This window comes from Candoia aspera, chromosome 1 (genome assembly GCF_035149785.1).
Source record: "Candoia aspera isolate rCanAsp1 chromosome 1, rCanAsp1.hap2, whole genome shotgun sequence".
Lineage (NCBI taxonomy): Eukaryota > Metazoa > Chordata > Lepidosauria > Squamata > Boidae > Candoia > Candoia aspera.
The window spans coordinates 321,456,651-321,481,977 of NC_086153.1; the positions used below are offsets into that span (position 1 = coordinate 321,456,651).

At 38.8% G+C, this 25,327-nt stretch overlaps 1 protein-coding gene across 6 annotated transcripts in view; it reads left to right on the forward strand.

Moving 5' to 3' along the window:
- Positions 1–25,327, forward strand: part of KTN1 (kinectin 1) — an 87,438-nt gene that overhangs the window by 15,013 nt on the left and 47,098 nt on the right. For all 6 annotated transcript variants that reach the window (XM_063290481.1, XM_063290485.1, XM_063290486.1 and 3 more), the window contains exons 2-15: positions 2,826–3,377; positions 4,676–4,807; positions 7,635–7,811; positions 8,767–8,897; positions 9,786–9,902; positions 10,781–10,921; positions 12,395–12,501; positions 13,731–13,863; positions 15,880–15,967; positions 16,534–16,700; positions 17,808–17,876; positions 18,540–18,577; positions 20,794–20,884; positions 22,216–22,284. In XM_063290481.1, the coding sequence (XP_063146551.1) occupies positions 2,855–3,377; positions 4,676–4,807; positions 7,635–7,811; positions 8,767–8,897; positions 9,786–9,902; positions 10,781–10,921; positions 12,395–12,501; positions 13,731–13,863; positions 15,880–15,967; positions 16,534–16,700; positions 17,808–17,876; positions 18,540–18,577; positions 20,794–20,884; positions 22,216–22,284 (1,983 nt within the window). In that variant the 5' untranslated portion in view covers positions 2,826–2,854. The remainder of the gene's footprint in view (positions 1–2,825; positions 3,378–4,675; positions 4,808–7,634; positions 7,812–8,766; positions 8,898–9,785; positions 9,903–10,780; positions 10,922–12,394; positions 12,502–13,730; positions 13,864–15,879; positions 15,968–16,533; positions 16,701–17,807; positions 17,877–18,539; positions 18,578–20,793; positions 20,885–22,215; positions 22,285–25,327) is intronic.

The following is a 25,327-nucleotide window of genomic DNA, read 5'->3' on the forward strand; positions in this document are numbered from 1 at the left end:
TAGCTTGTCATCTACCAGGACACACAGATCTTTTTGGAACTTTTTGTCAGCCCTTTGAAGGAGGTCTACCCAAGTTTATCTCGGGCCCATCTTATTATACTAAATATACTAAATGAGTTTCTTTCTCATGTTTCCTTCCATCTTTTGGTTGTGTAATTTCTTGCCCAACTTGCTCCTTAACAGCTTGTTCCTCCTTTCTGCTCTTAATGGCTCTTTCCTACCTTCCTCAAGGTCAGCTCTAAATTCCTTTATGCTGTTCTGCTCCTCCTCCTCCTAACATTTAATATACTCTTGATACAAAGTGGAAAAGTAAAACATAAACATAATAGGTAAGAAAAATTAAAAACCTCATAAAATAGCATGAGCATTCTTGTCACACGTGTGACTGGAACCCCAGAAGTCAATCCAAATGATTAGGAATGGAAGTCAATCTAAAACTTACTGCTTGGATTCTGCAAGAAAGGGGAAATTTCCTCCCATTCCATCAGCAGAAATTGTTTCCATCAATATAAATATACTCTTTCATTCTACCGTTTATATGAAATAAAAAATGAAATAAAATGAAGCACTTCATTATGGTCAAAACCTAACAACATTAAACATAGGATAGACAAACGAAACAGAACATAATAGGGTAACTATATTAGTTTTTTAAAAAATATTTCCCTATTTCAGTTGATTTTCTCATCATAATACCCTAACAGGAGAGAAGAGATATTCAACTTTCTAAACCCAAAGTGCAGAAAGTACAGTCCCAGGCCATATGTAGCTCTCCAGAATCCTATTGAAGATCCCAATTTGGATGTAGTCCAAAATTTCAGCCATTAAAAAAAATGGAGGGGATTATGGGGCAAAATGAGTATTTTAAATGATTAATTTTGCCCTTAACCCCCACCCCCCACCCCCGGATCCTGGCTCTTCTCACATCTATAGTATGGCCTTCAGCATGTTGTGTAACTAAATTTTCATTTGTGTTCTAAGCCACCTACATTTTGTTCAATCAAAAGAACATTTCTATCTTGTTTCTGTGTTTTTAGCATAGCTATTTCTAGTTGCAATGTGCTTCTTTCTTAATATTGCTCATTTCACTGATGTATTTTTCTTTTAACTGCCTTCATAGAATCCTATGTGTTTGTTAAATGTTGGTTTTCTATTAATTTTAACTGAAAACATTGCCTTTTATTTTATAGATGGTTGTTGCAAAGATCGTTGGTTCAACTTCTGTATATGTGTTAGTCATTTACTTTTTAATTCGTACATGATCCAGTGAGGTGATAATATTTGTAATAGTACAGACCCTCTTTTGGAAAATCTATGTCTGGTGTATGAAACTTTTGTTATATTGAGTACCACTAACCGGGTTGTATCCAAGATTGGGAGCAGAGTGGAAACAGCTGGAATGGAATTCCCTATTCCTTGCATGCCCTCTGTTCTGCTTTGGATGGATTGAGGATATTTCAGACTAGATTTCAGGGAGCAAGATGGGCTAGAGGATGGGCTTTACTTAGTAAATGTCCTTACTCATGACAGTAAAGTATTGAAAAAGTTACATTCATCTTGCACTGATTTGTTTAAATGTGTTATTTTCTATCCAGTTAACTATTTTTAATTACATTAAAATCACTTCCCTGATTGGGCCACTAATTTAGTTCTTCTAAACATGCTCAGATGTGTCTCAATATAGAAGGAAGTCTCCATTCTCTGTGTCTCTCACCATGTTCTTTAAAAAAATGTCCTGCTTTGGAAAAGTAGCAGTTTTTAAAGTTATGGATGCATACCATAAAAGTGGTTAACTTCAGCTAAGTTAGTAGGGATGGGACAATTGTCATCCCGCTAAATTTAATGGACTAATCAGATAACTAAAATCATTCCCCAATTATTCCACTGTAAGGCAAAACAAGAATTTTAATGGTTGGGTTGCTTAAAAGATTCAGTGAAATATAAGTTGCCATTTAGAAGGTATCTGTAAACTTGGAGACTAGGAACAAGAGCCAGAGGAAGGAGCATTTTGTGGCTTATACAGTTCTGTAGATTTTCCTAAACGTACAGCATGCAAACTGCCAGACCAAATGGACTAGTTGTGGGACAGCTGTGTTCTTCTCAAGATAACTTGGAAATGTAAGCTGTGTTTGCAACTCTTGACTAGATATGCAGTCAGTCCAACATCTTTTTTCCAGTAATAATGTACCGTAGGTAACTGATCCTGAAAAAAAATATAGATAAAAAATTCTGAAAAATATAGATATTCAATATTCAGAAGTGGAGTGCTGTTGAACTTCAGGGTTGTATTGTAGAGGCACCAACAACTATCTTGCAAAATTTTCTTATAGGGAAAAAACAAATAAAGTCATTCATAGAGGGAAATTTTTCACAACTACTGTTTAGTGCTGAAATGACTTCTAAGTAATGCCACCTGAGGCAATGGCTGTGTGCTGACATTTTTTACTCCTGGGCAGATCTGAAACTGAACTTGGCAGCAGATGTCGCATCCTTATATATTGCCACGACTCAATGGAGCGGAATTCCCCATAACCAATTGTTAACCAGTTGTTAGATGACAGTTAATGACTGGCTGGTTTAAATTATTTAGATGTTTATACATTTCCCTTGCCCCTCTAATAATTCTGGGGACTGTCCTATGTTTTTAAGCCAAATGTTTTTTTTTTCCATTTTGTTTAATTCTGCAATTCCATAAACTGTCTAGTTTGTCTATTGTAATTCTACACTAACAATTATATTTTGAACATTACGTTGGTTCTTACTTTGGGTAGTGTATTATGAACCGAAACAGTTTTTATTCTTATGTGCCCTTATTTTCTTTGCAGATTTATTCTTGTAGTTAAGAGAAAGCACAATGGAATTCTACGAGTCTCCCTATTTTGTCATCTTAGTACCCTGTATTGTGATTGCTGTTATCTTCCTCTTTTTTTGGCTTTTTATGAAAGAAACACTGTACGATGAAGCCCTTGCCAAACAAAAGAGGGACCAAAAGCTTCCACCCAGCAAGACTGATAAAAAGAAAGCAGAGAAGAAGAAGAGCAAGAAAAAAGAGGCCCAGAATGGGAACCTCCATGAGTCTGACTCAGAGAGTACCCCTCGGGACTTCAGATTGTCAGATGCTTTGGGGGCAGAGGAGGAGCACATTGTTCCTGTCCCATTGAATGTGACAGAGGCCCCCAGCAGTCTCCGGGAACGCAAGAAGAAGGAGAAGAAACACAAGACCAATTCAGAGGAACTTGTGTCAAAAGAGTTGGAGAGTGCTAAGTCTGCAGGAAAAAAAGTGGAGCCCGTACCTGTAACAAAACAGCCCACCCCACCTTCAGATTCAGCTGGGTCCAAAAAAAAGTCGGGACAAAAAAAGCAGAAGAATGGAATAGGTATTGCTGTGTTAATATTTGGGTTTTTTGGCAGAATGGGGGCTGGCAATGTATTAGTTCATTGTGTGAGTTTAGATCATTCTAGCTGTAGAAGAGCCAGTCACACAGCGACTACAGAATAAGCTTACAGAGTAAATGACACAGCCCCAAAGGAGAGGGCATGGGAAAGCAAGAGTGAAATGAAGCAAGTTCAGGCACCAGTTTCTAATGTTATCTGTTACGATGATGATGATCATTGACTGGTATCAAAGTGAGGTGCACACAGTTCAAAAACAAGTCTTGACAGTCTTTTGAGGCACAGCCTGACAATTACTGGATGTGGCTGTGATCCTTCTTGAAGTTGCTGGCCTTGAAGGTGAGGCTTTGCTGGAATCTGCTGGCAGCTCGCTATTCTTTCTTTGCTGGTAAATCTGGAATGGGCTGTAAGTGACATTCTCATACCTGCTTGGTTTAAAATACTAAGCCAGCCCAGGTATAGCATACTTTCTGTATACTTTAGAAAGAGACCTGGGCTTCAGAGGATTATGGAGAAGCATTTTTTAACCACTGCTGCCTCCTTAAGTCAGAATAAGCAAGGTTTGTTTCTTTATCCCTGTATTCCATAAGCAAGACACATACTTTCCTTTTATCCAATTACAGTAAACCAGAAAAGTAGTTAGCAAAGACCATTGGATAGGATGTTTAATTTTTTTATATATTAAAAAGAAAGGAAAAGGAACACTAAAAAAGAACAAAAAGGGAAAAAAACATATTGCCTATAAAGAAAATTATGTGGCCAGGTTTAAATCTTGTCCATGTGGTATAATATAGCCCAGAATTTCCAAGAGATATTCAACAGGTATTATAGATTCAAGATAAGAAAGACGGTACAACTCTAGATCAGTGCACAACCTTTGGCTTCCCTGCCAAACTATACAGGTTTTAATTACATGGAATACTTGAACATCTTTGGAATAGTTGCTGTATTTTCTCTCTGGCTGTTGAAATTTAAGGTTTTATCCTCATGTCCCAGCTGAAGTTTCTTTCTTGATTTTTCTAAAGTCGAAGTAACGAAGCCGCATACTGTTGTGGACTAATTTGATAGGTGTATATATATCAGATATAATATGACATACGAATTCAGGTGTTCCATACAACTAAGACTGGAACAAGTCTGTGAGGAACCTGTTGTATGTATGTGTGTGTGTATATAAATGTATAAAGATGCATGCATACCTACAAACATATATGTGGACAAGCATAGATTCATGTGTATAGTATAAAGCCTGATATAGCTCCTTTTTTTTTTCTTTTTACAGATGACCAGGATGCCAAGAGTGATTCAGTTGTGCCCACATCCAGAAAGCAAGATCCTCTCATACTGCATCATGAGATAAAGCAAGAAAGTGGGAAGAAGAAAGTTTCCGCAAAGAAACAAAAGACAGATAACGGTAATTCAGTGCAGTTTATGTCTGATGTTTTAATAACCACCTCTAGTGGGTGATCTTTCTTGGATTAAGCAATTTTGGGTCCAGTACGTCAAGCTCCATCTCCAAATCACTCCCAGATCAAATCGGAATTGTGCACTTGTGTGGGTGGGAAATGAGGATATAATTTTGTCGCCAACCCTCAGAGGCTTCCTTCCTTCTCAAGCAAGAAAATGGCTAGCAACATCATTCCCACAACTCAGGTGTACTTAGTGATGAGATTGAAATTGGAAAGTTATCTTCCCTCCAATTGTCCCTAAGATTTACAGTAGATGGAAGGCAAAACTGGAAGCTCTGGCTTGTAGTATTGTGCAGATACTTGACTTTGAGGGTATCTGTGCTTGTTTTAATTATGTTATTGGAATGGAACCTACTCAGTTTAGAATTCTCCCAACTTACTAACTCTGAAAAACGACAATCCTTCTTTACTTCAAATGTTAACAATTGCATTATGGTATAAACTTTCATAGTCTGGAATCCATTTACTTTATGCTAACGAAGCAAACTAAAATGATTCATTTTATGAATTGTAAATATTTAATGCACATACATGAGCTGTCCCCCAGGCTAAATATTAAGAATGGCAGTACTCAGAGTTCTGTGTGTCCATAGTTTCCTGTGACAATTTGTTTCTGGAACCAAGCAGGCTCTGCCTGACCACAAAATGGTGTTTGGGGCAGAAATAGCATGAGTCGGCTGAAAATTGGTACCAATCGACAGGCATGAGATAACTTCTTTTGCTCTTCCTGAAGACCTAAGCTAACTAAGACATGACTGACAGTTATTATCTTATGGTGGAAGAAAAATAAGAGTTCAGTGTTCTTGCATCAATGTATGTTCATTTATTTGAATTATATCCTGCCTTTCCTCCAGAAGCTTAAGAGTGGCATACAGTACATCAGTTTATTTACTTTGTTTATTTCCTCCTCTCTCTCTGATAATTTCAATGACACACTCTAAATAGTTTCTACTTTTGCATGTGCATTTATTACTGTACATTTACCCTTATAAATACACCTTTAAAGGCATCCCAGTTGTCACTGTGTAATTTAATTAAGGGGCTCTTCTTAGTGACACTTTCCCCCCCAATAAATGTCCTAGCAACAGGGTTCCAGTTAATGTTTAGGATAAATATTTTCTACTGAGGACGTTGCTGTTTTCTCTGGTGGGAATGTCACCCCCCCTTTCCCCCCCTTTTTCTTTTACAAAAATGAATATAAAACACTGGTGTGGTTGTGGATACCAGTACTTGTTATCCTTGAACTCTTTCTTCTGCTTTTTTGTAAGGCAGCAAGGGTCGCCTTTTGGGTCAAGCAGTGGCACTCTTCACAAATTGCCCTTTGACGCTGTCCCTTCGGTCTTGGTACTAGCATAGAGGTGCTCAGTAATTCTTTTCAGAGCTGACATAAAAGCACTCTGCCGGGGTTTTTTTCTCTTTGGCCAATGGTGTAAATGTTTCAGTTTTACCCATACTGTAGCATTGGAAGCATACCCTTCGAGGGACATCTCTTTTCTGCGTTATCAGACCAGATTTGTTGAACAACAAACTTTGGTTTAGGGTAAAGCAGTGCTGCTGAACCAGCAAAAGTGGGGCATAAGCTATTATTGCTATTTGATGAGATAGGGGGAAGGAGCCTCTGGGTGTGTCTTTAGGTCAGGGTGGGTGGATTATGAACCTAGGGCCAAGTATGGCACTTGAACTGATTTAAACCTATGCAAGTGAGAGATCAATTCAGACTTCTGGTAAGACTGTCCATAGCTCTGTAAACTGCTGCTTAGGGGTGAGATAAGAGGGTGACAAAGGGTTTTCAGAGAGAGAATGGTGAACTCGGTCTGTCTTGGCCTCTAGTTCCACTCACTGCCTTCTTCGGTCTTATCTACCAGACAGCTCTCTACCTCTCTGTATAAATCTGCTTTTCATATAGTAAGTTTTGTGGGCTATCCACTCCCATAAAAGTAGCTCTTTATGCAGTATGTTCTGGGCCAAAAGCATGGTTGTCCGTTTTGGCGGGAGCTACTGGAAGTTCTCATTCAGCAACCCTGCTCATTATCGTTTCAGTCACTGGTCTTTCTCATGTTGTTGAAAGTGAAAACGGTATTTAGGATGAATGTAGCACCATCTGCTGGAAACACAGCTTGAACAAGGATTCTTCTGACAGCTGAACTAGATTTTGGCTTAGTCAAAATCCGAAGTAAGATGGTATGCATGTTTTGATACATTGATGAGGCAGGGCACAGATAGTTACATGACTTTCTATATTGTAGTGAGACATGAAAAACCTTGCCAAAAAAACTGCAGGGACTTGTCCAGGCAGTCTCCAAGAATCGGACACAATTCAACGGGTTAAAAAAAAAAATTCTTATAATCTCTTTGTAAGTAGGTGGTATTATTCCCATATTATAGATGTGGAAGACTGAGGTTTGGGAAAGTGGCTTAAAATGGTATTGTCATTTTGTGCCAGAAATTATATTTTATTTACTTGCTCTTTTAATTGTGACATTCTCTTGGCTGAAAAGCAGAATCATGGTTTCTAAGTGCTAATTCAGGTGTATTTTTAATACACATTTTATTGCAATTTTAAAAAAATACACAGAAAACACCTTACAACCCCAAACCATCAAAAGTGAACAACAAACAAAAACAAATTTTAATAAAAGGTAATATATACCTGTCCAAGGAATAACCAAAGTGCCAAAGCATGTGTACATTGAGTTGGAAGAAACCAGGTTAAGCTAATTTTTAAATGCAGGATACCATTTATTATAGTCAGTGTGTTTCCTAAATTTCCAGTTATGACTTTAGTGGATGAACCTTTGATTCGTGCAACAACATACATTCCTCTGATGGATAATGCAGACCCAACCTTATCAGAGGGAAGGAAGGAAGTAGCTGATTTGGTGAGGCATGATGGTCTTGAAGGACTGCAGAAAACCACTGTGAAGAAACTGAAGAATGAAACTGATAAAGGTATTGGTGCAAAAGGGAAGGCATGGCCAGGAAATCTAGTGGGTTGTGCTGTGAAGTATGGAAAAGTAGTCATTGCCACAATACTCTTAAGAACTTGAGGATTTCTTTTTAGTTGAGAAAAGTTTACACTGTGAGAAGATGCAAAATTTATGGTAAATGGGTTGAAACCACATAGGATAGTAATGAATGAATTTTGCATTTAATTAACAGAGTCCCAGTCCCCTTTACTCCCTATACGCAATCTCTCTCTCTCTCTCTCTCTCTCACACACACACACACACAGACACACAGACACACAGACACACAGACACACACACACACACTAGTTTCCATGCCTCAGACCATATACAACATGCTTGAATCTAGTTTGATTACTGTAAGGAGCAAGAAGAGTACATCACTGGTCAGAGTTGCCTATGAAGAAATAGCACTGCCATGAAACATGGTGTGTATTTGAACCTAGATCTGGCTACAGTATGCACATATACACACTAATTCCCTTCCATCTTTCCTGGAGCAACAGCAAAACAAAACAAAACAAGGCGAACGGGAGGACAGGACAAGCTGCACCAGAAATTGAAGGGAAGGGAAAGGAAATTGATGAACAAAATTGGAATGAGATAAGGTGGGAAGAGGTGACAGGAAAGAAAAGGGAGAAAAGTCCTGTTCAGGTGATACAAACAGTTTTAAAATTCACCAGACAAGCAGTCCTGCCCAAGTAATAACTAATCTTCAGACTAATCTTTAAAGGTGTTTCTAATTCTCAATTATTTGGGAGAAGATACCGTCTTCCAATCTTAAACAAGGCATTTTTCTTTGCAGTGTGCGATTTGCCCAGGCAAATTAGAAACATTTCCCTTACTTGAGCTGTAAGCTTAAGATTTTTCTTTTTCTATTCTTACCGTAAAAATATATTGCTTTCTTGTTATAACTGTTGTTGTTGGTTTGATTATAGAAAATGCAGAGGTGAAATTTAAGGATTTTATTTTGGTTATGAAGAACATGATATTCACAGAAGAGGAGGCCATGAATGTGGTGGAGTTATTGAAGGAGAAATCTAATGTCATACAGGAGGTTCTGCAGAAGGTAAGTGGTGCTTTGAGGCTAACATTGGATTAGAAAATAGGCTTTTGCGTTTGCTTACCATCCAGTTAAATACCTTGATGAATCTGGATTTTCTTTCTTTGAACACCAGATCAATACATTTATTGAGGAAAGCTTTAAAATCTTCTAAATACAAATAATGTTACCATTTTGTTCCTGCACCACGTAAGATACATTTTTTGGATGCTGGTTGTTAGAAATTCTGTTCTTGAGCAGAATACTCAACAAATTCATTTGTTTTATTACAAAGGCACATCTTGGGTCTTGTACCATGTGCAGCTGCTTTTAAAGAAAGCATGTGGGTACTGGGAATCACTGAGGCTTCTGTGCCACTTTCTAATTAGTTATTTCCCAGCAGTGTTTGCTCTTTCAGGGGATATCCTGCTCTGGTCCAATCTGGCCAATTCTTTTTGTTCTTGAATTAGATTCTGCTCCTTACTTAATGCATCCCTAAAACATTTCCCATGCATACCAAGTGAATATAATAGTATTTACTCCATGCTCAATAGGAGAGTTTTTTAAGCTGGTTTGGAAATCCTGATGAATGATGAGTAACGACAGGAAGAAGTACAGCTGACATCCCTGCTTCATTGTTTGGCCTTCCAAATCGATGAGTTATGGTTCATTTTAACAAAATCATGGGTTCTGAAGCTGTTGCTGCATGTAATCATTAATATTAACCAATCTAGGGTTTAAGTATAACAGTGACGTAATGCATGTTGGGAAATAAACTAGAGGAGGAGAATGGGTGGCAGGAACGTGATTCTGATTTGCCGCAGCTTGTTCTTGTTGTGTTAAACTGATTTATTGTGACATGTGATCTGGTCCTTAGTCTCTTCTTAACTTCATCATTTTGTGTTCCTTGTGCAGGCAAGTAAAGGAGACTCAGCTATGGTGCTCCATCAGCTGCAAGAAAAGGATAAACTGCTTATGGCAGCGAAAGAAGAAGGTGCTGTTGCAAAGGAACAATGCAAACAGCTCTCCCAGGTACCATGAATCCCAGAATAAATAAATGTACCATTACCAGTATAGTCAGATGTACAGGGAGAAACAATTACTCATAGAAACACAGCTAAATGTGTCATTTATACCACTTTGATAAAAACAGGGTTGGTTTTTTTTTTGAATTTTTATCCCACCTTTATTATTTTTATAAATAACTCAAGATGACGAACATACCTAATACTCCTTCCTCCTCCTATTTTCCCCACAATAACAACCCCATGAGGTGGATTGGGCTGAGAGAGAGTGACTGGTCCAAAGTCACCCAGCCAGCTTTCATGCCTAAGGGGGGACTAGAACTCACAGCCTCCTGGTTTCTAGCCTGGTGCCCTTTTTTAATCTGTTCAGTAGGAAACATTTCAGATGTGAAGACAGTGTGGGGCAAATCCATCATGGAAGCGTACTTAATGGTCTCTCCTCTCCAACCCCCCTGCCCAGCTATCTTTCAACTCCTTTTTCACTCTTTCTGCTTCCCTGCTGTGAGCTGCCTTCACGTCTCATAATCTTTAAAGTGTGGGAGCCCACTGAAGCACCTGTGGGTAGCCTTATGTCTGCATATGCTCCCCTTGGCACCTGTCAGTTCCCATGTCCTACTGATTTTATTTTTTAAGATTCTTTTAATTACAAGGAAATAAAAGGGAAGCTTAAGTGCTGCAGAACAAAATGCAAACCCTAGGTCTGTTCCTTGTTTCCAAGAATGCCTTCTCGGCCTTGCAGATGCTCTGAGGAATTCTTAGAAAACAAGATAAGGGACTGCATCCCCATGCTTTGTGTAAAAGTGTAAATGGGTTATTTGGACACTGGCCATGGGCCTCAGAATAAGGCAGAATATTCAAAAGAGATACCCTTTGATTTGGTCCTAGGAACTGATTTCAGAGAAAGAAAGAAGCAGTTTGGTTATGGCAAAGATGAGAGAGCGAGTTAACACACTGGAAAAAGAGCATGGAGTTTTCCAAAACAAAATCCATGTAGGCTACCAAGAAACCCAGCAGATGAAAATGAAGGTACAGTCAAAACCTCTCATCCCATGTGGCTTGATTATGCAGGTGCTTTAGGATGAGAGCACGCCTTACATCCCTTTGATGCATATTTCATTTCTCTTTGTTCATACCTCTTCTCTGTCCCATGTAACATGAACCAGCTGGTGTTTATTTTTTTAACGTATACAGCTTTATATCATTTTAAAATGCATGTTTTCATAAGATGTTTTGTTTTGTACACCACCAAACATTTCCTTTGAGTGGCTAACAAATTGATTTAAAAAAAATAATTTTTTGTAGCAGTCAGAACCTGTACCAAATTATAAGTAGGCCTAGGCTCTCTGTTTCTCTAGTAAGAGCGATTCAGATTTGTTCTCTTAAAAATGCAGACTGAACAAAATCCTGAAACATCCTTAGGAAGTTTCTCTAGACCATCTGCTGAGCTTTTGTACAGAGCAGACTTTCCTTCTTTCATGCCAAGATATTGCAGATATGTGGCTAAATAAATGTTTTAAGCAAACCTGAATTATTGTGTAACTGTTCTTCTGCACAGTGCTGAAGGACAGAGAAAATGAGTTGTAAAGGACACGCATCAATAGAAATTCCCTATATTCTTGCTTTCCCATATCTTGAAGTTTCATTAGTCATGACTGTCACATGTATATACCTCCTAAATATCAGAATCAGTATTGCATGGCAAATAGTCCTAAGCTGATCAATAGTCACTGCCTGTTTGAATATCAGCTTTGTTCCTGAAGCACCGATAGGACTATTGGAAGGACATGGAAGAGCGTGATAGTGCCCATGCTTTGAAAAACTTATATGAATTTCAAGTTTGACTAGGATTTAGATTTCTGCAGTCTTTTTCAGTTTGTATCAATATTTCACTGCAGGTTTTGAAGACTTAAAGTAGAATTTTTCCTAAATGTTGCCCTTCCCTTATAACAATACCAAACCAAGAATAATAATTTAAATTGCAGTTAAAAACTTCCCATGGAACATAATAAGGAAACACTAATTAAATTAGAATGTACAAAAATACAAAGGAAGTACATTAAAACCTAGGCAATTCAAACTCTAAGGGAATATTACAATATCAACCAGGTGGCCATTTTACAATAGAGAAAATAAATAACTATGCCCTATAAAATCTTCTGGCAGCGTATCACTAATTAAATCAATTAAAATTAAAAATATAAAACATAAAAACTAAAGAAGCCTTACCTTACATTTTAATTCTGTTGCAGGAGCTAAAACTGGGGAAGTGTCAGTATGGATGCATCAAGTGGTTAGGTTCAAAATTCTTAGATGTGTTGTTAGGAAATAATCTTGGGGACCAAATCTGGTGATGGCGTCTTCTCAAAATCTTGAAGAAATAAAGTTAAAATAGACCACAGTCTGGATTAGGATTCAATAGTTCTCTGTGTTTTATATGGAACAACAGAAATTATAGAGTGGTTATCTTAAAGGAATACAATAATATTTTCCTTGTTGTAGTTTCAACAGCTTCGTGAACAGATGGAGGCAGAGATCAGTCGCCTGAAGCAGGAGAATGGTATCTTGAGAGATGCTGTCAGTACTTCCACAAACCAAATGGAAAGCAAGTACGCCACTGTGGTCATTTTGTTAAAACATCTATCTTGTGGTCTTGAACCTGAAATTGTTTTTTTCTTATTATGAAGCTTTTACAATCAGGATGTCTTTATTATTGTGGACATGCATAATGTGATTTTGTAGGTTAGGTGAACCGCTTGTACTGTTTCCAGGAAATCACTGGGAGTCAAGTTCAGCTTGAAGGAGACTCTTATCTTTTTTATCTTAGCTGTGTACTTCTGTTAGATCCATTGCAATGCACTGAGGGATTCAGAGGTACTGAGAAAAAGGTAGTGTTCATATCATTTTATATTCTTTGGATGTAACAATGGATATATTTCTACTTCTATTAAAGAAAGCAAGTTCTGTTTTTGTTGTTGTTGTAAATTTGAGTATTCTTATTATTGCTATCAAAATGTCGGGAAGATCATGAGGTTTGCTGATAATGATAAGAAGAGAGCTCACTATTGTCATTGGTTTTAGTCTTTCAACTGTGGAGATACTTACATGGGAATTTATCCCATTCTGTTCTGCAGTCCAGTGACAAACCAAGTCTGGAAGAATTTCTGCCTCTAAATAGGACAAGAAGCAATACTTTATAAATTCGTATACACATCCTATAGCATTTTGGCCAACTCTTCTCCCTATTTTTATCCTAATAATTGCTTTTTCTAGTCTGGGGAGTCAGCCTGTATAATTCAAGCATTGGTTTGGATTTTCAAGGTAGGAGTTATATTTGACTAGGTAGAACCAATGTGTGTTAACTATACATTTGTTGCTGTGCTTGTATGATTTTTCCTGCAACTTTGTGTTGAAGTTATTTGCTGGGGCCTTCTATGTTCAAAATGCATATCTACCATGTCAATGAATGTTGGATGCTAATTTGGAGATTTTGTGTCTAGTAGACTTTTGGGGCCAGAGGTAAATTTTCATTAGTTGTCTTTGCATTTTAGAGTCTGTACATGTGAGAAGAGTAAAATTCAACCAAGTGTTGCTTCCCTTGATTCTTTGCTTGCTAACTAGGAAACTGAATTTTATTTTTGAGGAAACATAGCTGGCCCAGCTAAGGTGCTGGCCTGTTCCGGCAACATAGTCTTATTATATTTTTGAATAGTTTTCATAAGTGCTTGAAATATGATCATACCTTCAGTCATGTTGACTGCAGCTTGGCCTTCTGTGCAAATGTGTTTCATTCACATTGCCAACATTGTGAAAACCATCCTTTTGTGTTTGTATCTAGGCAGTCTTCAGAGCTCAACAAATTGCGTCAAGATTGTGCTAGACTTGTGAACGAGCTGACAGAAAAGAGTAACAAACTGCAGCAAGAGGAGCTCCTGAAGAAAAACGCAGAACAAGCCATCAATCAGTTAAAGGTGAGTATCAACTTGTTTTCCTACTTGTGGCAAATCCTCTGCCCACAAACATGCAAATCAGACGCATCCAGAACTGCTGAGAGGAAATGTGGTTTTGCAGTCCCTGTAGTTCAGTGATTGCCAATAGAAGTCTGCAGTATTTGGATCCAAAGTGGGAAAGGTGCTTTGGAATCATCCTGGACACAGTCCTTGTCAGCAGCACCTTAATGAAGCTTTGTAATTTCTTGGTTGTGTGAGATCCAGAGAAGGTGTGGCTTCTTTATGGTGCCACTGACAGGTATGGTAAGCACAGCCATGCCAAATCCAAACTACCTATCCTGTTTTGTTTCCGAATACCTGCACATCCCTTGTTGCCAGCAAGTTGCTACCTGTTTATTACTTCTTGCAGCCCTTATTTATGTGTACAGCAAGAATATATAAACTGTATCTCACAACGTTACTGAGAAATTACTGTTAGAGAGGCCCTGGAATGACTTTTCACCTTCAGGAAAGGTGAAAGTGGCAGTTCTATTATACTATTGATTTGCCATGCTTCCAAACTATATTTTCTGCCATCTTTTCACTGTTTTTCATCATTGCAACACTGTATTTCAGGATTATGTAAAAAATCTGCAAAGGGCGATTTGACCCCCAAAGGAGATGCATAGGCAAGCAATATGCTACTAGTTCAAATAGAATACACAGTAATTGTGAACTCTTCTTTTAATGAGTTACCAGCTACAGAAACATTATGACCTGTACATACAATCATTCCCAACAAGTTATAAACTCGCCTTTTATTGCCAGAGTATATGTTGCAGCCATTCTAAAAGGATCCCTCGTAATTGTATTTGATTGGGCATAGAGTTGGCATCCAAGAGCAACTTTGTTAGACCAAGCTATGTAAGTGACCTGTGTTTTCTAAGTGGTACTAGCCAGATTAGAAATACTATTTTAGGTATTATTTTAAAATAAAATCTACATTATATCCCTTCAACACTTGTTCTTAAATCAGTTCACAATAAATGAATACAAGTGATGTAAAAAATAACACAAATCAATAAAGTGGCTTTTAAGGAGCGGATAAAAAAAAAGATAATTTAAATGTAGTGCTTTAATGATCTGGATATTCCTGGGAGAATAAGCAGATATTTGCTTGGCCTCAGAATGACATTCATTTTTGCACCAAGAAGATTCCCTGGAAGCAGTATTTTTATGAATAAAAAGCACACCAACAGTATTCTTATAATAATATTTATGAAGTTGCATAGTCCTTCTTCTGGGATAATTTCATATTCATGTCCAAATGCATATATACTTGCAGATTGGCAGAGAAAGAATCCTGGATGACTGGCTGGTTACACTATAAAAATGGAATAGCTCTCTCAGTAAACTGATTTAGTGGTCTGGACTCTCTCTATTGCTTTGTTCTTGTTTCCTTGTGATGTTAACAGTGGATCAGTCCCTGTCCTGACTGCAGAGAGTAGTGCTTGACTTGTAGGTTTGTAATATAATTCAAGATTCAGTCTCTAAACTTAGATTGCTACTGTGACTTTTATTGGGATTCAGAAGTGCATGGAACTGCAAACATGGTGATCTGCTTGCTTGTTTGGATTAAGCCAATTTGCATTAAAATGTAATTGCGTATGGGGATATGTCAGTTTCTCAACCTCAGCAATTTTAAGATGTGTGGACTTCAACTCCCAGAATTACACAGCCAGCATGCTGTCATGGGAATTCTGGGAGTTGAAGTTCACACCTTAAAATTGGTGAGGTTGAAAAACACTGGGATATATTCACACCTTCCCTTTTTATTATTACTGTTACAAGATTTTTATTCCACCTTTTTTAGGATCAGTCTTGAATTATTTGTTCCACTCCATGTCACATAAGTATTTGAGGGATCTGCTTTTTAAATGCTTGCACCTGAGTATGGCTCAAAACTATCAAGAACAAGAAGCATTTGACTTTTCTTTTAAGATTTGGGAGTGATGCAGTCAGTCATGTTTATTCTTTTCCTTTCCTTTAAACATCAAGGGACAGCAACAGGAAGCTGAACGAAGATGGGAGGAAATGCAAAGCTATCTCAGGAAACGGACAGCAGAACATGAGGCTGCCCAACAAGGTGCATTCAAAATATTCCTTGCTACCAAATATTATTCCTCACTTTTTATCAGTGGGATGAAAACTGGTTTCTTTAAAGGCCTTTGTGTGTTGTGAGGAATATGGAATTTCCAATACAATTCTGACATTGTTCAAAACAAGGCATCTAATTTTTGCTGGTTTCCTTTCTACCTACTGCAGCCTTCCTGTGTCCCCATGCCATCTGTAGGGAGAGGTGACTGAAAATTCAGCTACCTTGGCGAACAGAAATGCTTTCTGAGAGAATAGAGCCACCACTGATTACATCCCATAATGTGTAATAGTTTGTTCTTGGTAATGTGAGAGAGTGATGCGCTTTCTGTCCCTATTCTCCAGAGAGGTGATCTCCTGCTGAGACTGTGCTGCTTATATTCTGAGCCAGATCATCCCTACATCAGTCTCACTTTTTCTGTATGTCTTAAAATATTTATGTCCTGCATTTCCATATAATTCAAGGTGACCACTCACACAGACACAGACATATCTGACAATGGGTAAGAAGCTCCCCCCAAATAATTAGCAGCAGTAAATGTTTGCTTCTTGTGATAGATGTGCAGAATAAACTTGCGGCTAAAGATAATGAAATCCAGAGCCTGCGCAGCAAGCTTACTGATACAATGGTCTCAAAACAACAGCTGGAACAAAGGATGATGCAGTTAATGGAAACCGAACAAAAGAGGGTCACAACTGAGGATTCTATCCAGAGACAAGTGCAGGTATGATATTCTGTGTGATCGTGTTTACTGACCTTCCTTTAGTATTTTGATTTTTTTAATACTACATCAGTGTTGAGGGATCTGGTTCGTTCATCCATCCATCCATCCATCTATCTATTTTGTCCCTGCCCATCTCCTCCCATTGGGGGACTCGGGGGGGGGGGTTTACAATAATTAAAACAACCATACAATAAATAAAATATGTAAATATAAAATTACTCTAATAAATAAATATATATAAGAGTAAAAAAGTAAAAAAATCCAAGTGGCAGGAGAATCTAAAACAGTCCAAGTGTGGGAGGAGGAGTCTATAGCAGCCATCCCCATGTAGATCTGTTCCCTTCTCCGCCCCAAGCGAGGCAGCAGAACCAGGTCTTCAGACTCCTCTGGAAGGCCAGGAGCGATGGGGCCCGCCTCACCTCTGGGGGCAGCATGTTCCACAGGGCGGGAGCTACTGCAGAGAAGGCCTGCTTCCTGGACCCTGCCAAATGGAGTTGTCTTACAGACGGGGTCCGCAGCATGCCCTCTCTGCATGATTGGGTGGGCTGGGCTGATGTAATGGGGAGGAGGTGGTCCGTCAGGTAACCTGGCCCCATGCCATGTAGGGCTTTAAAGGTGATAACCAACATCTTGAATAAGGTTGATAATTTGATAATAACCAATTTACCCTGAGGCTCAATGCTAAAATGTGAAAGTGAATATATTTCACTGGGGTTCAATTGGTCAGGTGTCATCTGGGTTTTGCTACATATAGTAGAAATCTGCATGGCTGCACAAATCCTGTTTTATCCTGACTTTGTGGTCCTAGTGTGTGTGTAATAAATTTTGGAAATTGGATAGTGGACCCTAGGAAATGGCTCCAAAGGCAGTCCTGAATAACAGTGATGTGTATGTAAGTTTCTCTGAGTGAATTAAGACTTCCCGTGATAATCTCAGGGATGTTGATGTTTCTATAATCTCCCCATGAGACAGCATGGAACGACTTTGTGGTTTTTTTCCAGGGTGAATAATTTTAGTAGCAGAATTGTGTAAAAATATAATTGTGTTCATGCACACTGCCAATTTAGAGCAAAATATTTGACTGTTTGTATTTCCTTTTTCTTAAAGGAGCTGATGGAACAGAATGAGGCTTTGAAAGCCCAGCTTCAGAAGTTCCATTCACAGATGGCGGTCCAGGTATATGTGGCAGGCCCTGCTGTTAGACACAGTGGCTATCAGACTAGAGCAGGTGGCCATAACTACATTGGAGTCAGTCTTTCCCCTCTCCTCTGTGCTGCTCTTTCCTTGGGCTTCAGGTGTGCAGCTTGCTGGGGCAGGTTACTGCTCTGTGCACATCATTCCACGGGAGTTCTGTGAGTCACAGATTATAATATGGCCATACTGTGCACTTGCACAGAAAGCTGCAGTTGCTACCTTGCACCTTGCTTTCAGGATTCCTTCCAAGCGGTGACTATAAGGTGCCTAGCTTGATAGCTTGAGGGTAAGAGGCACAGCAATTGCTGTTAGAGAAAGAGAGTGCAGATGAATACGATGGTAGCAGTGGGTCATTCTCCTCAAGTAACGTGTTAGTTTGTACATCCCTGCAGTTACGTTTTCACTGGTATGCTCCCTCCCCCATTAATTATTTCTTTTATTTGTTAGATTTCTATTAACCTTTTCTCCAGGACCTTGAACCTGGGTCTCCTTGGTTCTAGCGTAACACCTTAAGCATTAATGAAACAAAATCCTTAACGCTGAGGAAGAATTAGTGTTCTCCTCACTTAGTAGAGCTTTAAACCTTTTATTCTTTCATGCATTCATTCAGAATGTAATTTTCCCATTTTTTCTTCTGTCTTTCAGAATTCAGCTTCAGCCCTTGCCGAAGAATTGCATAAAGTGTAAGTATTTTCCACATGTACAGCCAGACATCCTATTGCTTCTGTGCTTATTACTTCCTTGTATATGTAAAAAGTATGAGGGCATATTAAAGAGATTTTGTTGGAGGAAATACAGTAATTGTCAATATTTTTACCCTCTATTGTAACAAATTCCCCTTAGAAGTTACAGACATCTTCCTAAGGATTTCCCTTTTAGGTTTAAAGTTTTCAGGGCATTGTATTTTATGTTGTTTTAGGAGAAGAATTGCTGTTGTCCCCTCCTTGTTTTTAACACATTATAATGAAACAGCATTGTGTATGATTCAATGTGTAGCTGTGTGGCTTCATGTGTGGGATACAGGAAAAGAAGCTTTGCCTATGTTTTGAAGAAACACACTTCTAGTAGCTTTAGTTTCTGTGACTATTTTTGAACTCCTGAACCCTAACCCAGCAGGTCAGAACTTCCCAGTTCTCTGAAGAGATTTACAATTGATTCTGGGACTTTCTGTATGGAAGGAAATTTTGCAAACTCTCCTGGAAGTTCTCTTGAAAGGCAGTATAGCAGTATTTTCAAACAGTCACTCATGCCCTTTAGACTATTGTAATGCTCTCTACATGGGGCTACCCTTGAAAAGTATCTGGAAGCTTCAGCTGGTCCAGAATGCAGCCACGTGAGCTGTTTTTGGTGCCCCCAGAAGGGCACATGTAACACTGCTGCTGCGCGAGCTGCATTGGGTACCAGTTTGCTTCCGGGTCCAAATCAAGGTGTTGGTTATCACCTTTAAAGCCCTACATGGCATGGGGCCAGGCTACCTGAGGGACCGCCTCTTCCCTGTTACATCAACCCGTCCCACCCAATCATGCAGAGAGGGCATGTTGCAGACCCCGTCGGTAAGTGAATTCCACCTGGCAGGGTCCAGGAAGCAGGCCTTCTCTGCAGTAGCTCCCGCCCTGTGGAACATGCTGCCCCCGGAGGTGAGATTGGCCCCATCGCTCCTGGCCTTTCGGAGGAGTCTGAAGACCTGGTTCTGCCGCCTCGCTTGGGGTGGAGAGGGGAATAGAGCTACATGGGGATGGTTGCTATAGACCTCTCCTCCCACACTTGGACTGTTTTAGATCCTTTCGCCACTTGAACTTTTTATCTTTACTTTTATTTATATTATTTATTACTGTATTTTTATATTGTGTATTTTATGATAGTTGTTTTTAATCGATTGTTGTAAACCACCCAGAGTCACCCGATGGGAGGAGATGGGTGGGGACAAATTAGATAGATAGATAGATAAATAAATTTTGAATGAAATTCAAAATAAAGTATGTAGTCTACCCCTGAGCTATTTTCTGTCATTCCCAATCACAGTTCTTCAACAGTTTCTCCTCCCCCTCTTTCTATCAGTTCCCTTTCTTGATTTTTTTTGGGGTGGGGCAGTAATGCTATTATCTCCCTTGGTATAATAGTTAATGTTAAACTGATAAGACTGTGGTTAGGCAATGCAGTGGCCCTGATTTACCATTGCTAAGGCCAGGCAATTCAAAAGAAAACTTAAGTCATATAGGACTAAATGCTCCCACCTGGCTTGGTTTTTGTCCTCTACATCAGACCAGAAAGGTCAAAGGTCAGAAGCAGAGAGAAGAACAAAAACAACATCCTGAATCCTGTAATATATATTGAACTTCAGACTCTCTGATGCCACAGTTTCAGTCCACAACTCAGCATAAGGAAATAAATCATGTACTGGTTGGGAACTGTGGCAACGTGTTCACTTTCTATTCTAACTTCAGTAAGATTCTATTGTTGTTTTTTTAAGTATTGTATGAAATCCCCAATAATGAAGCGCTGTCTTGAACACAAGTGGGTGACAATAGTGGAATTATTCTCTTCCTTCTTCCATTAAATCGTACATTATTGCTAGGTGATTCTAAAGCACTCTTTAAATGACCATATCTTGAAATTAAGGTCTGATGTTACTTCCTGGAAGGCATATACATGTTATACATGTTCGTGCTAGTTGCTATATTACTCCTTTCCCCTCCACCCCAAGTTAATACAGCTGATCTGCAGAATTATGAGTAGAGTATAATAGGAAACTTCAAGAATGCATTTCGCATGGTGTCCATTGTGTATTCTAAAATAATAATAGAACAATCAGTTGCAACAGTTCTAAGAGAATATTGTCCCTACCTTCTATGAAGGCTACTACAGACCACTAATAGTTTTTTTTTTTTTTTGGTTACAGAGTTGCAGAAAAAGACCAGCAAATAAGTCAAGCTGAGGAGTCTTTAGCCAATGAACGACTCAAGCTAACCAGCAAGGAAGAGGATCTAATGGTACAATGAAATATTATTTGGGAAAAGGTGGAGTGAGTTACCTTTCAGTTGTGGAAATAAATAATAGCAGCACTTACATTGTGCTGGTTAGGTGGTTGCAGCTGCTGCTGGTGCTGTGGTTCATATTTCATTCGCTTCAACTGGTATTTCACGTAAACAAGAAATGGGCTGACCTCTTCCTCTTCCTTGTCTAATCTCAATGATAGCAGTTACCTTGATTTTACCTTTCTTCTCTATCTCCCTATACATGCATTTATCAATGGGGCACTGCTCATCAGATCATTGAAGACCACTGCCTCTTCTCTTTCCTTGCTCTATTTCAGTTCTGTGTCTTCAGTACCTTCTACTTTCTTGCCTTCAAGGGAAGGGACACGCCTGTGCAAGCGTGAAGGCACCCATAATGAAGGCAGTAAAAACTTTGGTGGAGTTTTTTGAGCTCAGAGAGCACCAAGGACTCCACAGTTCAACCCTGAGCTACCTATATTCTCTTCTATTAATACAAACTTCAGCAGTTTAGGAGATACAGTAGCTCTTAGAAGGCGCAGTCATCTTCAGAGTAGTTCCCAGCTACTGCAAATTACTCTACAACTACAGGAGTTTCTCTTCCTAAGCCTCAAAGAGCTAAATTATATTGTATGGATGGGAAGGGAATGCTTAATATTTAGATTTAAGAGTGTTTTTAAATACCTTAATGGAGGAGGGAGTATTCATTTAGTAAATTGTTTCTTTACATGAGTACAGATGGGTAAGATAGGCCCTGACACAAGTTTACATGAACAGGGGGTGGGAGATTGTTAGCATAATCCTGAAAGATAAAGCCACTTTTCTTCAGAAATCTTCTGAGCCTACCACAGGCCAGTTTAAACTCCAAACATTTTTCTTTTCATCTCATCATGCTGTAAATGCCTCACTCTTGGATCTGATCCAGATTCAGAGAAGAAATACCATTCTTTGTTCTCCAAAATGCAGAGCAGTTCTCTGCAAATTCAGTAGTGCAAACAGATCCAACAAAATTCAAAGTTGTTGCCTGAAAGTCTAGTTTTGTAGCTGCAGAGTGTTTGGGGTGTCTTATTTCAGTGCAAGGGGGCTGCAGTCTGAAATGACAGTCCACTCTCCCATTTCATTCTTCTGCATTTGTAAATCTGGCTTCAGAGCAGGTAAGTCAGTTTCACAGTCTCTGTAGTACAAATTGCCCATGTGGTCTGCTGTGCTGATTTCCACCTTCATTAGCCTTTTTGAAATCACACAGAAAAGCTTTTGATATTAACCCAGTGTGCTAAATAGTAGACTGAAGAATCAAGAATTAGGTATGCTCATTCTCCCCTCTCCAGGTCGTCCAGAATATTAACATGTCTCTGAAAGCAGAAGTGCAAAAGTTGCAGGCACTCACAAATGAGCAGGTAAGTAGTCTTTTTCTGAGCAGTCTTGGTTTGTCTCATTCCGTTAACAACGCTAAACATTATTCGTTCTTACTCAGTAACAAAATTTTGGAAAATCACCATGCTCCTGGCCCAATGAAAGAAATTACGATTATTCTGGGAGATGCCATAGTTAGACCACCAATATTAAAGTACTGGCATATGGTCACTTCTTTATTGGATCTATTTAGTGCATGACCATCTTTGCACAGAACTCTATTATGAAAATAAATTTCTATGGTTCAGGCTTCTCATGCAGTCCAGAAGCCCCTTTGTCCTAATGAGAGAAGAGTACAGGCTGCTAGTAGTTTGTTGTTTATTTGTTTAGTCGCTTCTGACTCTTCGTGACTTCATGGACCAGCCCACGCCAGAGCTTCCTGTTGGTCGTCAACACCCCCAGCTCCCCCAGGGACAAGTCCGTCACCTCTAGAATATCATCCATCCACCTTGCCCTTGGTGGGCCCCTCTTCCTTTTGCCCTCCACTCTCCCTAGCATCAGTATTTCAGTTTTGCCTTTAATATCATTCCCTCAAGTGAGCAGTCTGGCTTTATTTCCTGGAGGATGGACTGGTTTGATCTTCTTGCAGTCCAAGGCACTCTCAGAATTTTCCTCCAACACCACAGTTCAAAAGCATCGATCTTCCTTCTCTCAGCCTTCCTTATGGTCCAGCTCTCGCAGCCATATGTTACTACGGGGAACACCATTGCTTTAACTATGCGGACCTTTGTTGTCAGTGTGATGTCTCTGCTCTTAACTATTTTATCGAGATTGGTCATTGCTCTTCTCCCAAGGGTTAAGCGTCTTCTGATTTCCTGACTGCAGTCAGCATCTGCAGTAATCTTTGCACCTAGAAATACAAAGTCTTTCACTGCTTCTACATTTTCTCCCTCTATTTGCCAGTTATCAATCAAGCTGGTTGCCATAATCTTGGTTTTTTTGAGGTTTAACTGCAAGCCAGCTTTTGCACTTTCTTCTTTCACCTTCATCATAAGGCTCCTCAGTTCCTCTTCACTTTCGGCCATCAAAGTGGTATCATCTGCATATCTGAGATTGTTAATGTTTCTTCCAGCGATTTTAACTCCAGCCTTGGATTCCTCAAGCCCAGCATGTCGCATGATGTGTTCTGCGTACAAGTTGAATAGGTAGGGTGAGAGTATACAGCCCTGCCACACTCCTTTCCCAATCTTAAACCTTTTTTGGTATGGGGATATAAGTTGATTTTTTCCAATCTGATGGCCATTCTTGTGTTTTCCAAATTTGCTGGCATATAGCATGCATTACCTTGACAGCATCATCTCGCAAGGTTTTGAACAGTTCAGCTGGGATGCCGTCGTCTCCTGCTGCCTTGTTATTAGCAATGCTTCTTAAGGCCCATTCAACCTCACTCTTCAGAATGTCTGCAAGTAGTATTAATTAATTATTTGGAAGCACTCCACATATGCTGCAGAGCAGTTTTTTTTCAAGGTAATGTTTTGTAACTGAGCTCTAGCTTAACCTTTGTTTTACCATTCAACCTAACATGTACTTATTGCTATAATATGATAAATATAACAGCACTTTATATTTACTAGGTTTACATGCCCTAGCTTCAGTGGTTAGGTAGTTACTGCTGCCACACTTACCTTCCAAGAAGATGCCTTACCTGGTGTCCTCCCCTAACGTGGTATGTGGGAGTAATGGGGCTCATTGCCTCTGTTGTTTTTCTTTTGTTTTTCTTTTAATTTTTTATTTAAGATTTTAAATACAATAGTAAAAGCAAATACAAATGAAACTCAGAAAAAGAAAAAGAAATAGAAAATAAAAAGTGCAAAGAAAGAAAATGAAAAATAGTAAAAGAAAAGTAGAATAACAAAAAAAGAAAAATACATGAAGAAGTGACTTCCAGTCTTCATCACAAGAAGTAAAAAGAAATTTGATAGCTTTCCACCCCCTATAAAGTTACACACATTTCTTCTTCCTATAACTTATCCCTTCTATATGCAAAACCACAAATCATCAACTTTTCAGTCCTGGTTTCAGCAAAAAATCCCTAAAGGGTTATCAGAGCTTTATAAAAGCATGTCTTGTTTTAACCTTGATCAAACAAACCAGCTTTGTATTTCTTATTTTTACTTCTAACAGTCTTGATTGTTAATTCATCCAGATGTTGTCTTTTTCCCATTGCAAGGACTTGGAGGCTTTAACAGTCCCCTTTTCTAAATCTAGTGGAAAGTCATTATCCATGGCATTGTCTTGGTTTGTCTTTTGTATTTCCTCTTTGATTTTCAAAACCTTAACCAACTTCTGTTGTGTATCCAGTAAAAAGTCCTTATCAAGGCATTCTCTTGGCTCTTCTCTATCTTGTATCCCACACTTTTTCCTGTCATTTGTGTTTCCAATTTGAATGCCTTGTCTATTTTGTAATCCACACATTTGTTTAATCCAGTATTTCTCATTCCACTATTTCTGCATCACACAAAATTTGTTTTACATCTGTCATTCCTTCATTAACATCTTTTAGACATAGTCTATCGATAGAAGCAGACATCATGATATTGTGGCTACTAATTTCTGGCCCCATTCTTCAAAGTTCTCCTTTAATATTTCAGATGTTATAGTATTTTGTATCATTTTGTAAATCCCAATTCTAAAGGCAAGTTTTTTTTTCTTTTTTGCCTGGATTTTAGTCCCCTCCAGCATCCAATTTAAATCATAACGTCTCTTATCTCTGTTATGACTTGCGGTAGTCAAAATAATTTTGGTTCTCACAAAAAAGCTGTTTATTTTATATAATTCTAAAATCTTATAGTAAAAGTTTCAGTGTTCCAAGTTTGTCTGGACCCTTAATTTGTTTATGACTTTCTTAGTTCAAAATCTTGTTTGGCTTTTTGCCATTTATTTCAAGTTCTTTAAGTTCTTGAACTTATAGTTAATTTTTCTTTTGTTCAGGAATAAAAACACAGTCACCATGTTATGAGTACAGATGGTGAGCAGGAGGGGGCCCCTATCCAGGGGGGAAAATGCATGCGTAGTTTAGCGGCTTTG